General features: G+C 52.9%; 1 protein-coding gene across 9 annotated transcripts in view; it reads right to left on the bottom strand.

The window, feature by feature from the left end:
* Nucleotides 1-14,041, bottom strand: part of CADPS (calcium dependent secretion activator) — a 223,783-nt gene extending 209,742 nt beyond the window's left edge. For all 9 annotated transcript variants that reach the window (XM_075158710.1, XM_075158712.1, XM_075158703.1 and 6 more), the window contains exon 1: nt 13,670-14,041. In XM_075158710.1, coding sequence (XP_075014811.1) covers nt 13,670-14,041 — 372 coding nt within the window. The remainder of the gene's footprint in view (nt 1-13,669) is intronic.
* Between the last annotated feature and the right edge of the window lie 285 nt (nt 14,042-14,326).

Raw genomic sequence — 14,326 nt, 5'->3', positions numbered from 1 at the left:
TGTGTAAATTAAACATCAGTTCCTTTTATCACCAAGTGCGTACAACTTGTAAGCATGAATTATGCAAGACTATTAACTATCTTATTGTAAGAGGGAGCAGCAGTAGAGCCTGCTCGGAGGACACAGCAAGTGCAGAAGGGGCAGCCCATGGATGCTCAGTGTCTGCGTCTGTCTGAGCTACAGCACGGCCGCTCTCACCAGGTCCAGTCCTAGTGCTCCGTGCGTCCGGCACTAAGCAATTAATTCGGTAACTCGTAAACCCTCACCATCTTCCACCGCTCTATGGAGGAAAGAGAAATATTTTCATCACCTTTTTATTGCTGGCAGCTTGAGAAAAATCTGCAGAATTGTGTGAGCTTCTGAAGGAGCAAGCAGGGAGTTGAGCCTGTAACCTAGCCCAAACCCAGCCCCCAGCCAGCACCCAAACAGCCGAGCTCTGCCTCCACTTTCACCCCAGAGCGCAAGGAACCTGAAACAGCAAACCATCTCTGAGACCGGGAGCTCCGGTCCCCGCTCCAGTTCAGTAATTTGCTCTTTGACTCATGAACCCCCGCACTCGGAGCCCACCGGTGAGGACGCCCGCCCAGGGCAGCGCTGCACAGCCCACGTCACAAGTCCCCGCGGTGGCAGGCGGCCGCGGGCAGGGATGCAGGCTGGCAGCGCGGTGCACTCGCCCGTCCTGAGCCCGCGACCCGCAGAGCGCCGCAGGCTGCTTAACTCGGCCACCAAGTCCTCGCCGAGCTGACACCACGCTTAGCAGATGTGCTAAGGTTGCTGGGGGCAAGCTCTGGCCATAAATTACCTGTAGGGTGAGAAAGCTTTCGATATAATTTTACATAAAATATTAATCTCCCTGGTCAATACGAATGCTGTTAGGATTGAGTGGCAGGGCCATACGTGGCGAGGAAGCGTTTTGGAACATAACAGGTGCCGAAAGGCACAGATTGGTATTAAGACCAGTTTCATTTACTGTGTATATCATGGACTTGGAAGAACAAACATCAAGCACCGTGATTACATTTACTGATGATTCAGAGTTGTGTGGGCTCCTCAATACACAAGAGGAGGGCAATAAAGTCCGGGACAACTGTGAGCAAGCAAGCACCTCGGGTGATAATTAAATTAATTTGAGCTATGGAAATGCCACACAACAAGGCTAAAACATAAAGCAAATAACATCGAAAAGGACTTTGCACTCGGAGACTATATGAGACAAACCCTTGCTCCCAGTTATCCACGCAGGGTGCCAGGCGCTGTACAAGCACAAACGTTGCTGTGGCCATCAGAGAGAGTAGATAGGTGAAAACAGGTACAGGACACACACGAAGCATTAAAAATGCAATCCCAGTGATTACCAGTTGTAAGTGCCCCCAGCCCAACACACTGTGGCTTTAGAGAGGGGCCATGCCACGCGGGGACCGCTGGCGATGCAGCAGCTCCTGGGCCACCCTGGCAAAACAAATCCACAGTGCCTGCCTCCCGCCTTGGTTACCACCTCCCAGTCCCCATTATCAGCTTCTAACCATTGCTCTCCATTCCCGGATCGTGTACCTGGCCCTAATTGCCCGGGCAGCCTCGCCACGCCAACCAGCCCTGCCTGACGCAAGGCAGCTGCCTTAGGAGACGTCGAGGCATCTTGCCTGAGCCTCCCTGCCCAGCAAAGGGACTGCCGGCAGGGCATCGCAGCGGGCGCAGAGCCCTTTCCAGGAGATGGGTCCCCACAGCACATCAGAGCGAGACCGGGGAACACAGAGCATCTGGAGCAGCAACATGAGAAAGGACACGGGAGAACAAGTAAGAAGTGGCGGAGCTGCCCAAGGCCCCGAAGGCAAGGAGAAGATACTAAATTTGATGAGGTTGAGGAAGGGAGCCAAAGTAGGAATAAATAGAGCTAATGAGAAAACAAGGCATGAGCATTCAAAAACCTTTAACACACTGCTAAACAGCAATAAAAAGGCAATTAGAGTTCTGAGATGCATGGAGGGTAATTGCACACACTATGAATAGGTGGTGGGAAGACTGTCCTGCTCAGCAGGATCTGATTCACTTTTGGGGTGACTTCTGGGCAGACAGGAGTATTCTGGTGTGAGAGAGAAGCTGAAAGAAGAGAGTTTACAGAGAGATAAGATTTCAGGAAGAATTTCTGTCGCACACATCCTTCTGCATGAAATACGCACCAAGCAGGAGCTTTACAACAGAGGCTTCAGGAGATCTGAGTTTGAGGAACTCCAAACAAAAGTTCAGCAGCAAAGATGTGAAATAGCCTTAGAAAGAAACATCCATTTTATGCCAGCCAGCAACATTTATGGCACTGGAGTCCGAGCAGGTCAGTGGCTGCCAGTATTGATGGAGAGACTCCCTGACCACACTGCTCTCCAGCACACACGGAGACCCTGCCCTGCTCAGCTCATAACCCTTGCATGAGCATGTGCACACATGCACCTGTAACAGCATTTAACTGCAAGCAAAGAGAGAGGTTTAAAAGTGGAATTCAAATGCCAAACCCACTTGAGCATGCTCCTCAGGCTGCCACCAGCATGCTCATTCTGTTTCCTACCTGTGCCTCAGGTGTGCTTGCTCTGCTCCGCAGCGAGGAGCGCAACTTCTCCGCAGACACATAACCCTCTCCCCTGGGCTGGTGTAACCCCTCAGGGGATGCCCGTGTCTTGTCGGTACACACTCATGGTAGCTGGTGCAAGCAGCTAGCTCGCTGTTTAAAGAACAAGCTCTCTGATGCCGTTCCCTGCCCAGCCTTCCCTCCCTAGGCCAACTAGGCTGGAGCAAATGCACAGACCTCCACGAGGCACTCTCCCTGCCAGGCACACGGCTCACGCTGGGGGGGAATGTGCCAAGAGAGATCCTGGGGAAAAAGGAGCCCTCAGAGCAGATAAAACCCATGAGACCCCAGCTGAAGGTAGGAGCAGGGTCTTTGCAGCATCGTGATCAACATCTTTAAGAGCAGAAGGCACCACTGAAGTCCAGGGAACCCACCAACGTGTAGAAATTGTACCAGGCAGATCCCTGGCCAATGTAAACCACCACTGCATGATCAACTCCAGTTTTTTGAGGACATCAGATCTCTCTTGAGACAGCTAGATGCTAGAAAAGTACTATTCTCCACTATTTCTGCAGGGCCCCAGGCCATGCCTGCCGCAAAGCAAATGGGAGATGGAAAAGGAAAACGCAGCCACACATCGGAGCTGTGAGCAATCCCTCCCCCCTGCCCCGGCTCCTTCACAGATACCCTTCTGGAGGGGGAAAATTTGCAGACTGAAGCGCCAAAGGCCTGAGAAAGGGAAGGAGCAAAGCTGTCACTTCCCAGCTCCAAACTCCCTCAGCCAGGCCTGGTGCCCTTCCCCGCTCCTTCCCACCGCAGAGCATCGGTACCGATTCACGCTCGGGAGCTGCTCTGCCCTCGTGAATGACTGAGCACACACAAAGTCTCTGCAGTCCTAACTCCAGCTAGCTCTTGGCTATGCACCAAAAAACAACCCCGTGCAGCTCAGACAGCTGCACGTCCCCAGATAACAGCAGCAGATGGCTTCTGCCTAGAGGTCTCGCTGGCAGAGGGTGGTCTGCGGTGCCGGGAGTGGGAGGCACGGTGCTGGTTTTTGCAGCATGCACCGCTGGCGGGTCACGCAGCCTCGCCTGTGGCTGAAGAAGTGCTGGCTGCGTCCTTCCTTCATCCTTGCATTGTCACCATGCAGGTAGCAGAGCAGCTGGCTCCTGCTGCGTCACCCCATTAGCTTCCTTCCGAGGCAGCGAGGAGTCTGTTGTCTCTGGTTGCAAGAAAGGTGGGAGCAGTCTGCTAGGGGCGAGGGGAAATCTAGGGGCGTAGGCAATAAAAGCAAACTCGGCCTGTGCAATATGCAAAGCATTTGTGCCCTCTTGCTGAATCAGGAAAGGATATGTGGTATCTTTGAGGAAATTTGCCTTTTGCTCGATGTTCTGTTGGTGTGATGCCCGCATCACCTTCCAGCTGCCTAAATCCTCTGCTGCTGAGGTGCGAGAGCAGCTCACCCTCCCCACAGCACACCAGGCAAAGTGAAACCCCCTTCTTGTCCCTGTCAGCATCAACAGCAGTCCCAACAGAGCTTCTGAACAGCTTCACTTAATTGCTCCCAAATCATCCAATATTTTCTGTGCCTAAAACATAACGCCCGAACCCCCTCTCCTTCCTGGCTCCCACCCATCAGACAGGGACATCCGAGGGGACATGGGCTGCATCTGGCTGGCTTGCTCATGGAGGAGCTTCTCCCTTCCACAGTCACCTGCACCGGCCACGTGCCAAGGTTGGCCAGAGCGAGCCCAAAAACCTCTTCCCAAAGTGCCTTTGCAGTATTTTGGTTTACTTGGCCAACTGGCTGGACAGGGCTCCCCCAAATCTCTCCTTGGGATAGGAGTTTGTTTCCAAGCAAAGCACCAGTTGGAAGTGAGATGGGTGGTAGAAAAGACAGTGAGGACACGTAAAGAAAAATGCATTCTCTATATAGGAGGGAAAAAAAAAGTTTTTGACCCCAAATCTGCCTCCTCGTTGAATTAACATCATATCTCACTCCAGTGAGCATGGTGCTGTATGTGGGAGCATCAGTTTATCTTCCCTCTGACAGCCAAATATCAAACCCAAGTCCCTTTATCTCACCAGAGTGCCTCCTGCCAGGCAGCTTGTCCCCTCCTGTTCCCAGACGGAGCCTGTACGTCAGCTATGACTCCCTGGGCTCCGAAACGACCCTCGTGCATGTACACCCGCATCCCCATCCTCTCCGAGTGGCTCCAAGGAAAGCAAGGGGCTGCTCCCCTGTGATACGGAGGTGGGGAAGGCTGTGCATTGGGGTGCAGGATTTTACCATCTTAAGCACCCCGACATGCAGCTGCAGCTGCACCCCAACACACAGCCTTCTGTATCTCAGGGCAACACCAACTTAGCACCATCTGGACTGGTAACATGATAAATTCCCCACGGAAGGGAGAATAGTTCCCTACAGGAGTTGCCGTGCCCTGCAACCTCATCGATTGCAAACACGTATTGCAACTAACAGACATCAGTGGTTACTACAAACTTACAGGATCTGCAAACTCCCAGCACCATCCTCTCCAGCTCAGCGGGTGCTTAGGATCAAATTCAGATGCTAGAGTAGACACCGCTGATGTTCTTCACACACAAGGCAACGTGTGAGACTGTTTCGATAAGATATTTCTTAACAAATAGCTTCTTCTATCAGTAGTTCCTCATGGTGTGAGCCTGGAAGACAGCCTTTCCTCCCTACTACTTTCCTCTCCTGCACCAGACAGGCAATTGGGAGCCAAACAACCCCTTCGAGCCCCGCTCCAAGGGACCGAGCTGAGCCCGTGCACACCACGGTGCTGCGGCTGCTCTGGATGCAGGGCTTCTTTCTGCTGTAGAAGTCCGTTAGGCAATGACAACATCCAAAACAAGGGCTTCTTTTCCACTGCCAAAAAGTTTATTGAGTTTTTCCCCCCAAGATCCTTCCCTTGGCTGAAAACAGCAGGTGATGGGTTTGCAGGGACAGGGTCACTCTGCTCCATGCTTGTACAGGATCAGATCCAGTTCATACCCGGTGCTCATCCTAAATCATCAAGTGTGGATCTAAATCCCACCTCAAAAGGGAATGGGAGGTGGAAACAGGAGGTCTACAGACAAAGCTAGACCTGAAGACTGTCTCATCATATTCTGAAGACAAAGAGCACCCTGTCCTTGGGTGAATGTCACCCTAATTTAGCACGCAAGATCATGAAAGGCCACTGCTGGACCATTAGTGGGCAGCCCTGTTTGCCAGGGTATTTGTGCAAATACATTGTGGCATCAACCTAAAGTCCTACCAAAGTCAGTGGGGTTCCTTCAAGATCTGCACACCGCATCTCCAGTCCCCAAAGATAAACACTGCAGCACCATCATTACAAAAAAAATGCCACCCTTTGGGCTAGGAAAAACATGACTAAATCTAGATTTCATCAAGTTTCTTCATCAAACACTAACATTTGGGTACGGGCAGATGCTCAGCACTTGTGCAGTCATGGTCACACGACTGTCCTGAAGCACATGGGTCAAGTCATTGAGTTGTATGGCCCAAGTCATTGAGTTGTGTGTCGGGGCAGTTTTCCAACCTTTCCAGGCTGGAGGTGGCCTGGTACTAGTGTCCCCTCACAAGGGTCATTATATACCTCACGCTACTAAAAGTCCAAGCTCCCAACCTTACTGTGAGATAGACAGACTGGTTTTGAACTATGACAACTACAAACACGGCATCACTTATCCCAGGCTGAATAAACATTTGCATGACATTTTGACTCAGGTGTTTAAATTCTAGAAAACATCTGACTTTATCAGCCTGAATCACAGACAAACAATACCAAATATTATCACTAAAAGCATCTTTTCAAACAACAATTTCACACATTCACATCAAACACTCAGCGACTGCACTTACATCGTTTTTAAGAACGATGCCCACCCAATCCAAAAGAAAACCCAGTCAAAGCACCCCAAGTATCCTGTACCCACAAATAACTTTTCCCAAAGCATGCGCCAGGTTAGGATGCTCCCTGTATTTTTTTCAGTACCTACAAGGTAACGACACAGGAAACTCCCCAGGAACCTGCCATCTCTTGCATCTCCCCTCTCCCACCCTCATGAAGACACAGCTGGACCCTGCTGCTGGACCTCAAAGCATGCCCTACGAGAAGTGTGGCCCAATTCTGACCCGCTGGGAGCCGGTGGTGCCACTTGCTGTCTGGAGCACCCAAGGTGAGAAGACGAACTCCGCTTGTCCTCCCGTGCCTGCACCATGCTCTCCAAGAGCTGGGGAGCAAGGTGGCACCTTCCCTTGCACCTCACCCTGCTCTATTTCCAGAAAGGGAAGACCTTTGAGGGGCCACCCATCAAACCCCACCTCTGAGGAGCCACCCATCCTCCTGGGTGACAAATGGAGAGGACCTGCTCACCACCAGGGAAGGTCCCCTCATCTGCTGTTTTAAGGGAACTCTACTGTTTTAATTAGTCTGAGTTTTTAAAGACACACTAAAACATACGCGGCTCCTAGAGATCACTTTGTGGGTGAAACCCTGGCGCTGCTGAAGCCACTAGCTGAATTCACATCACCACCAACCAAGCAACAGCTTTATGGATTATACTATATTGATTGGTCTTAACATATTAATCAGGTTTACATAATTAAATAGAAATAGGGTGTTTACCTTGTACCCCCCAGGACTAAAGCATCAGCAGTAGCTGTAAGGGGTTTGTATGCATTCACTGCTAGTAGCAGTGTTGTGATGGCTGAGTTCCTACTGCTAAAGCACACTAAAAACAAATTAAATACTTCTCCAGCTAACAAAAAATTACATAGGGAAATGACTTGCTGACCGCTTCCCGCTTAGGTGAACGGAGAACGAGTGACTCATCATTCAGCAGAAGGAATTACAAGTTGTGCAAAAGGCAAAGTGCTTCAGGGAGAGCGTCTAGACTACGCAAAGCGAGGCCATAAATAATACCTTTTGGAAACGACGGGTTTTAGCAGGGGTTGGAGCTGCACGATCTGATGAGTCTTCCCTACTCTTAGTTCACATCATCTCTGGCCCGAGAGGTGCCACCCGCAATAATTGAATCGTCAGGCTATGGATCAGGAACTGCAAAGTTTTACAACAGCCAAAGACCGAGCTCACAGCCTATTTAATTACCTGCTTCCCAATCCAATAAGCTGCAAGTATATAAATAGCCGAAGTATGACAAATATTTAATATCTGCTAGAATTAAATTAAGATAAGGCACTGGCAAAATAAATGATAACCGTTTTAACTGAAAATAACCATTTTCTGCAGATTCCAGACCATCTGAGCACAACAATCACACTCTGCACTCCACACTGCTAAGGAACACCGCATCTCAGAGTGCCAGACCTTCTTCCCCACGGCAATGCTCTCCGAGCAGCAGTGAAACGCGGGCAGGCTCGTCTTCACTTTGGGGTTAGCACAGAGCTGGCCCGGGGACAGCCCAAGCCGAGAGCCCAGCCCCACACACCGCTCTCATCTGACAGTGGCAGTGGCCAAAGCCCACACTGAGCCAGCTAAGCCGCAAAGGCAGCCCCTAACTACCTTTCTAGGTTTTTATGGGCGCAGCACTAATAATCATCTTGCAAGCTTTGCTGCAACTACAGAGCTGTGCATGGGGTCCAGCTCACGCTTGAGACCTGCCTGGACCTTGCGTCTCCTTCTCAAACAGCAATAGGGAGCCACTGAGGAACAGACAGAAAACAAGCAGAGCATCATCTTTTTCCCCTCCTCTCCTGCAGAGCTGAGAAAACCACACCTGCAAGGGCTTCTTGGGGCCAGCAGGGCAGAATCTGACCATAAAATCACAGTTCCTCCTGCAGAAAGCTGCTAAAACAAATCCCAACCTGAGTCACGGTCTGTCCCAGAAGAACAACGTATTGGTGGTTTTAAGAGAGAAACTTGTGTACATACGGTGTGAGAGTAAAAACCCAACCCATGATAGGGAAGAAGTATGTGATTATTTGGAAGGCTGCACTAGCTTTACTACGTTCCTAACTGTTGTAGCATCTGCATGTATGCCAAAATGGCAGAAATTTGATATTTTAAGATGCATCGTAACCAATTTAACCGAGCTTCTGATCCCTCACACCTGTTCTGCATTAAGCACTGCACTTAAATCAATCACCATTCAGCAAAGCACAAGCTTAAGCGCTTTGCTGAATTTGACAGAGAATTTTGCTAATGCACCCCACGTCATCCCACAGGCTTACACAAGGACCCAAATCACAAGTCACTTCTCCCAGGAGTAGCTCCGGTAATCTGCAGCTAAGCTGGAACTTTTTTCATCCCACATTTATCCCGCTGGGAACTGACTACTCTCCTATGTGCTGCCTGCCTGCTCCCTCGTTCTGCGGGGAGGAAAAACAGTGATGGAAAACAGGTGATGGCAACCACAATTGCAGCGATGCCTGACCTAATGTGCTCTCCACATTTTTTCTCCTAATGAGTTTTTCCTGCTGCCCCTTTTCCCAACAAGTGTTTTCAAGGGGCTGGTGGTAATCTGGAGAAGATCTCCCAGTTTATGCTGTTTTGAATGAGCAAACGCCAATTCCTGTGTCTTTTGGCTGCTGTGTTTTGGAGATGTTTAGCAAGATGTATAACCCACATCCAAGGGTGCTTGGTCTGCATCACTACAGAGACATACACATTGCCTGACTTCCCCGGGCTGCGGCTGAGCTCTCCTCCCAAAGGCTTCAGACAGTGGGGCTCAAGCGGGGAGAGGCACAGAGCGTGGCCAGTCGTCTCAATTCTACTTCCAACAAGTCAGCGTGAGCTAGAGAAAAGACTAAATACATCCTGGGCAAGCAATTACCAAGCTAAGTGCCATCTGCGGTACTAAAACACGTTGTTCTGAGAGCAAGAGCTGGCAAAGCCGCTTTCCTCCTGAGCTGCATCGCAAGGCTGGAGCCTTCGGTGTCCAGCAAGGTGTAAGCTCTGAACGGAGCTTTTCCTCCCGGGCCACACATTCAGTAGGTCTTTTGCTCAGATTCCCCATGTCTAGTAAGGGCTGCCCACACGCTGCCACCTTCCTCCCACCTGGGGTAGGAGATAAATATGGATCTCCATATTTTCACCAATCTTTTAAGGGGCAAGTATCTTGCAGACCACTGTTTGCCTGTCAAATGTGCCTGGAATTCGGTATTGGCTTAAAAAAGAAATCCAAGAGGGAAGTAAGACAGCACAGGCAGGTATCTAATAAGCCTTTTTTTCCCCCTTAGGAAAGAATGCTAGTGAGACGTAAATAAAAGAACTTCCAGGTAGACATCACAGATGTGTAGCTACTTAAGTGACGCCTTACCACATAAACATGGAGATAAACAAGAGGTGTAGGCTTGAACACACTGATCTAAAAAACAATTTTTACTCTGTTACTGAAATTTCTGGGGTGTCAGGAGCAGAAAAATACCAGCTTTGAGTGGCATTTGCTTGAATTCATGTTGAAATCTGAAACAGAGTTTGTTACTGGTATAAACAAGCAATGCTGTCATGCCCACGTGCAGTATATACTCGGCTATGTCATCCTTTCACACATTTCCACTGCTCTGTTCGCTCTCATATACATTATAATTTATCAAACCGCATGTAATTATCTTTCTGTTGCAACAGTACCTTAAGTACACACTTCTCTTTATTCCACGGCGGCTCACGAGTGCTGTAAAACACCAGGCTGCATTTTCCAGCTCCGGAGCACTACACACAGGCGTGCTGCTACATAACCGGTACCCGCGGTGCCCGTGCATCACACCACTGTAACGCGCAGCCCCCGCGGCTCAGGGTACCAGCCAGCTCTGATACAGCAGCGCTGCAGGATCAAGGAGGGAGGATTACACACCTCAGGGGAGGTACTGCGGGGATCTTCAGCCCAGGCAAGAACTTCTGTGCTGCGACTGCAACAAAATCAATTGCTTTCTCTTCTGAGAAAATTGCAAAGAAGAAGATGAAGCTGCAGAAGCAGCCTGGGCTCTGGGAGCTTGGCAGGGGCAGCATGCAACGCAGCCTGTTTCAGGCCCTGTGGTCCTCCCATGGAGATGGGCTGGCTCTTATCAGGTAACCCAGCCAGGCAACTGCTCTGCAGGGCGACAGCCTTGCCGCCTCACCTGCAAAGCCACGGTCACCCTGCTTGGGCTGTGCTCGGGGGTGGCAGCATCTCCCGTGCCACAGGGGAGAGCTGTGGGCCAGGTGAAGCCAGAGCTCATCCTCCTCCTTCTTCCAGCACCAGGCAGGACCTGCTGAGCGGGGCTGGGGACAGGTCACCAGTCCTCGCTGCTGCACAGCTCCACCAAAGCACCTCTGCGGCGGCTGCTCGGCACCTCCCCGATGCAGGCGTGGGTTCCGAGCAGCCCCACGTGAAGCCTGGCTGGTCCCCACGCCTCGGCAGAGCCCCAGCGGGGCACCCAGGCATCCCGCCCGCGGGCAGCGACCGCGGTGAGCAGATCGGCAGGGCCAGGCCCTCACATCTCCAGGGTGCCCACGCGTGCCGTGGATCAAGCACCTCCTTCCGGAGCCTCTCCGTCCGGCACCGACAGGAGAGGCGGGAGCACGGTCCTGCACACCAGCGTGGGGACTGCAAACGACAACGCTTGGGGGTTTTCTCCTTGCCATTTCTCCCAGGATGAAACCCTTCCCTTGCAAATGGCAGGCTGTGAGGGTGGAGAGGCAAATGACACACGGAGAAAGAAGCAGTTTATCCCCCACCCTGCTGATGGGGAAACTGAGGCAACAGCTCCCACCAGAGCACGACCAAAACCTGGTTTTCTCCCACCTTTCCCCTGAGGAGCAAAATGCATTCGCTCCACCCTGATGAGTCTTGGAGCATCTGGTATTTCCATCAGGCCCACCACAAAGTCCCCACAGAGACCATTCAACCTGGCAGAGCCACCATGACAGAAGCTCGGTGCCCAAGAGGGAACGAGTCCCACACCTTCCCCCCCTTGAGCCAGAGAAGGAAGGGTGGGCTTTCCCAGAGGGATGCGCGAGGAAAGCAGAGGAACACGTGGCTTCCAGCAACAAACTCCAGGCTCTGGCAGTTCTTTAATTGACTTTAATAGGAGTCTTGGCTAAGGAAAAAGGGCAAGGATTTACTCCCAGGAACCTGCATGACAACTGAATGTAGTGATATACAGAAGACGAAAACGCAGAATGAATTCACCTTTAAAAGGGTGAATTCAATTTGACATGTGTTGTCAAGTTAAATTTAGTCTTCCCAATTCCATCTCACTGCTAAGTTTGAGGGGAGACGGTAAGCCCCCGAGACACACCTATTTTAGCTATTTGTATAAATAAGCCAGAGGCATTTCCCAACGTTATTCATTTCACAGAGAATGGATTATTTCCTCCCAAGATCCCGTGTAACTTCCCCATTCCCTCAAGTACTGCTGCCAGTTTATAATTTTTCTCATTACTCCTCATTTCTTTGTTTCACCTGTACTTTATTCCCCCCTTTTCTCTTTCCTTCCCCTCTTTCTGTCCCTTCACAGCACAGTATTTTGATTTCAGGGACTATGAATCGCCCTTCTTCCCAGCCACTCTTCTCCAGACCGCCAAGATGCTGCCTGCTCCTTTGGAAAAACTCCTTTTCAATCTCAGTTCACTTTTATGTGAGAAACATTTGCAGGGCTCGCTTGTTTGCTTGTTTTCATTGCTGCAAAACTAGCAGTTACTTAAATTCCATCATCTTTTTCTAACGCAAAGAAGTTGCACAGGAAACAAAAGCCAAGACAACTTTGAAAATCCACAATCTATTGAAAAGGGTTGTAGGCAAAAAAACTATTAAAAAAAAAATCTCCAAACCTAGCTACTTCTTCAGCTATGCACTTTGCTCAGCAAACAAAAGCAGATCACTCAACCTTCCAGCAACACCAGATTGTCCTATATTGCCTTTAAACTACGTGCAGTACAGATACACTTTCCTACCTCCGTATGTTGCAATGACTAATAATAGTCCTGTGTTTGCATCAATACATCCAGGAGCCTGCCTGATTTGTAAAGGTCATTTGTGAACACAGAACGGTATCAAGGCTAAAACGGCAGTCTAAGAAACTCAACTGAAAACAGAGAAAAAAAATCAGCCAGCTGTTCCAGAGAGCCACGTCCCATCACGGACCTAACTCTGGCTGCCACAGGGAAAAAGTTGGCTGCATTTGACTGAAAGGCTCCCGTGTCTGCATCCCAGAGAAACTTAATTTCTGCCCTGGCCCATGAGCTCGTGCCTCGGTGGAGAAACGAGCTCCAAGATGGCTCCTTGGGAGGGGGAGCCCAGGCGAGGGGCTCCTGCCCAGCCTCTGCCTGGAGGCCCTGACGCACTCGGGGAGGAAGAGTCAGGACTGTGGCAGCGACTTCATCACAAAGCTCTGCTGCCACGTTTTGCCAGGAAGCCAGCATTGGGGAGCTCACCGCGCATAAACAATCCCAAGAAGTTGAAATGAGACTCAGTAACTCCCCCAGTCAGTGCCGGCACTCCCAGTTAGGCAAACTTTGCAGCGAGCATGGAGTTGTGGAGTCCCTTTGCAGGAGGCAAGGGCACGCGCCTGGTGTTTTCCAGCAATGTAACCCATTTCTCTCCTTTAGACGGCCAACATCCCAAACTTCCCGAATCCCGACGTTGTGTAACCAGGAGCAAAGCCACATGTCAGCGCGCCGGCTCCGTGCGGGAGCCTGGAGAGGTGGCTGGGGGCAGGGGGCTTCCCCGCGCCCGGGGACGGGGCTGCTGCCAGCAAACCCCACCCGTGCGGGCCCAAGGTGCCCGGCGCCAGGATTGTCCTTGGGGTGCCCGGGCGGCTGCGGGCCTGGGGAGCGCCCGCCTGGGGCTGCTGAGGAGCGGGATGGAGGCAGGGGGGCAGGCAGGGGTGCGAGGAGGGTATTTAGGGGAGCATTGGGGGGGGGGAGGTAAGCAGGGGGCAGAAGGGCAGTCAGGGGAGCGGGCCGGGGGTAGGCAGGCAGGAAAGTGGCTGCCAGGGGGCAGGGGGACGGGGCAGGCGGGGAGCAGCCGGGGGCGGGCGATGGGGCGCAGGCAGAGGAGCCGCCGGGGCAGGGCGCGGGCAGGGGAGGCCGGGCCTGGCGGGCAGGGCAGGGGAGGGCAGGGCAGCCCGCGCGGCGGTACCTTCTGCTGCCGGCGGGCCATGTCGGTGGGCTGCTTGGCGTTGAAGGGGTAGGCGATGCAGCGCATGACGAAGACGTAGAGCTGCAGCTTCCTCTTCCTCTCCTCCTCCTCCCGCTGCAGCCGCTCCAGCTCGTCCTTCTCCTTCTCGCTGGCCACCGAGGGGCTGGGGCTGGCGGGCCGCGCCGCGCCGCCGCCGCGCCCGCCCGGCTGCAGCCCCCCGCCGCCGGCACCGCCGGCACCGCCGCCGCCGCCCGGGCCCTCGCCGGGGCGGCTGGGCGAGAGCCGCGCAGCGGCGGGCGCCAGCGGCTCCTTCCCGCTCTCCTCCTCCACCAGCTCCTCCGACTCCTCCTCGCTGGACGACGGGTCCAGCATCGCGGCGGCGGCGGCTGGGCTCGGCCGGGGCCGGGCCGGCTCTGGGCTGCGCTGGCTCCGCTCCGCTCGGCGCGGCGCTCCTCTGCCCTGCCCGGCTCCGGCTCCGGCTCCGCTCGCCGCCGCGCCCGCGCGCGCCCCCGCGCCGCCCCGCCCCGCCCTCGCCCCGCCCCGCCCCCTGCGCGCGGGCGCTGGCCGCGGTGCTGCACGGCGGGGGGCGAGGGAGAGAGCGAGCGCGAGAGAGCGGCCCCGCCGCGCATGCCCGCTGGGGGCCGGCGAGCCGCGGCC

This window comes from Calonectris borealis, chromosome 10 (assembly GCF_964195595.1).
Source record: "Calonectris borealis chromosome 10, bCalBor7.hap1.2, whole genome shotgun sequence".
Taxonomy (NCBI): domain Eukaryota; kingdom Metazoa; phylum Chordata; class Aves; order Procellariiformes; family Procellariidae; genus Calonectris; species Calonectris borealis.
Note: the sequence above shows the minus strand (reverse complement) of the source record. Positions and strands in the feature narration are given on the sequence as shown.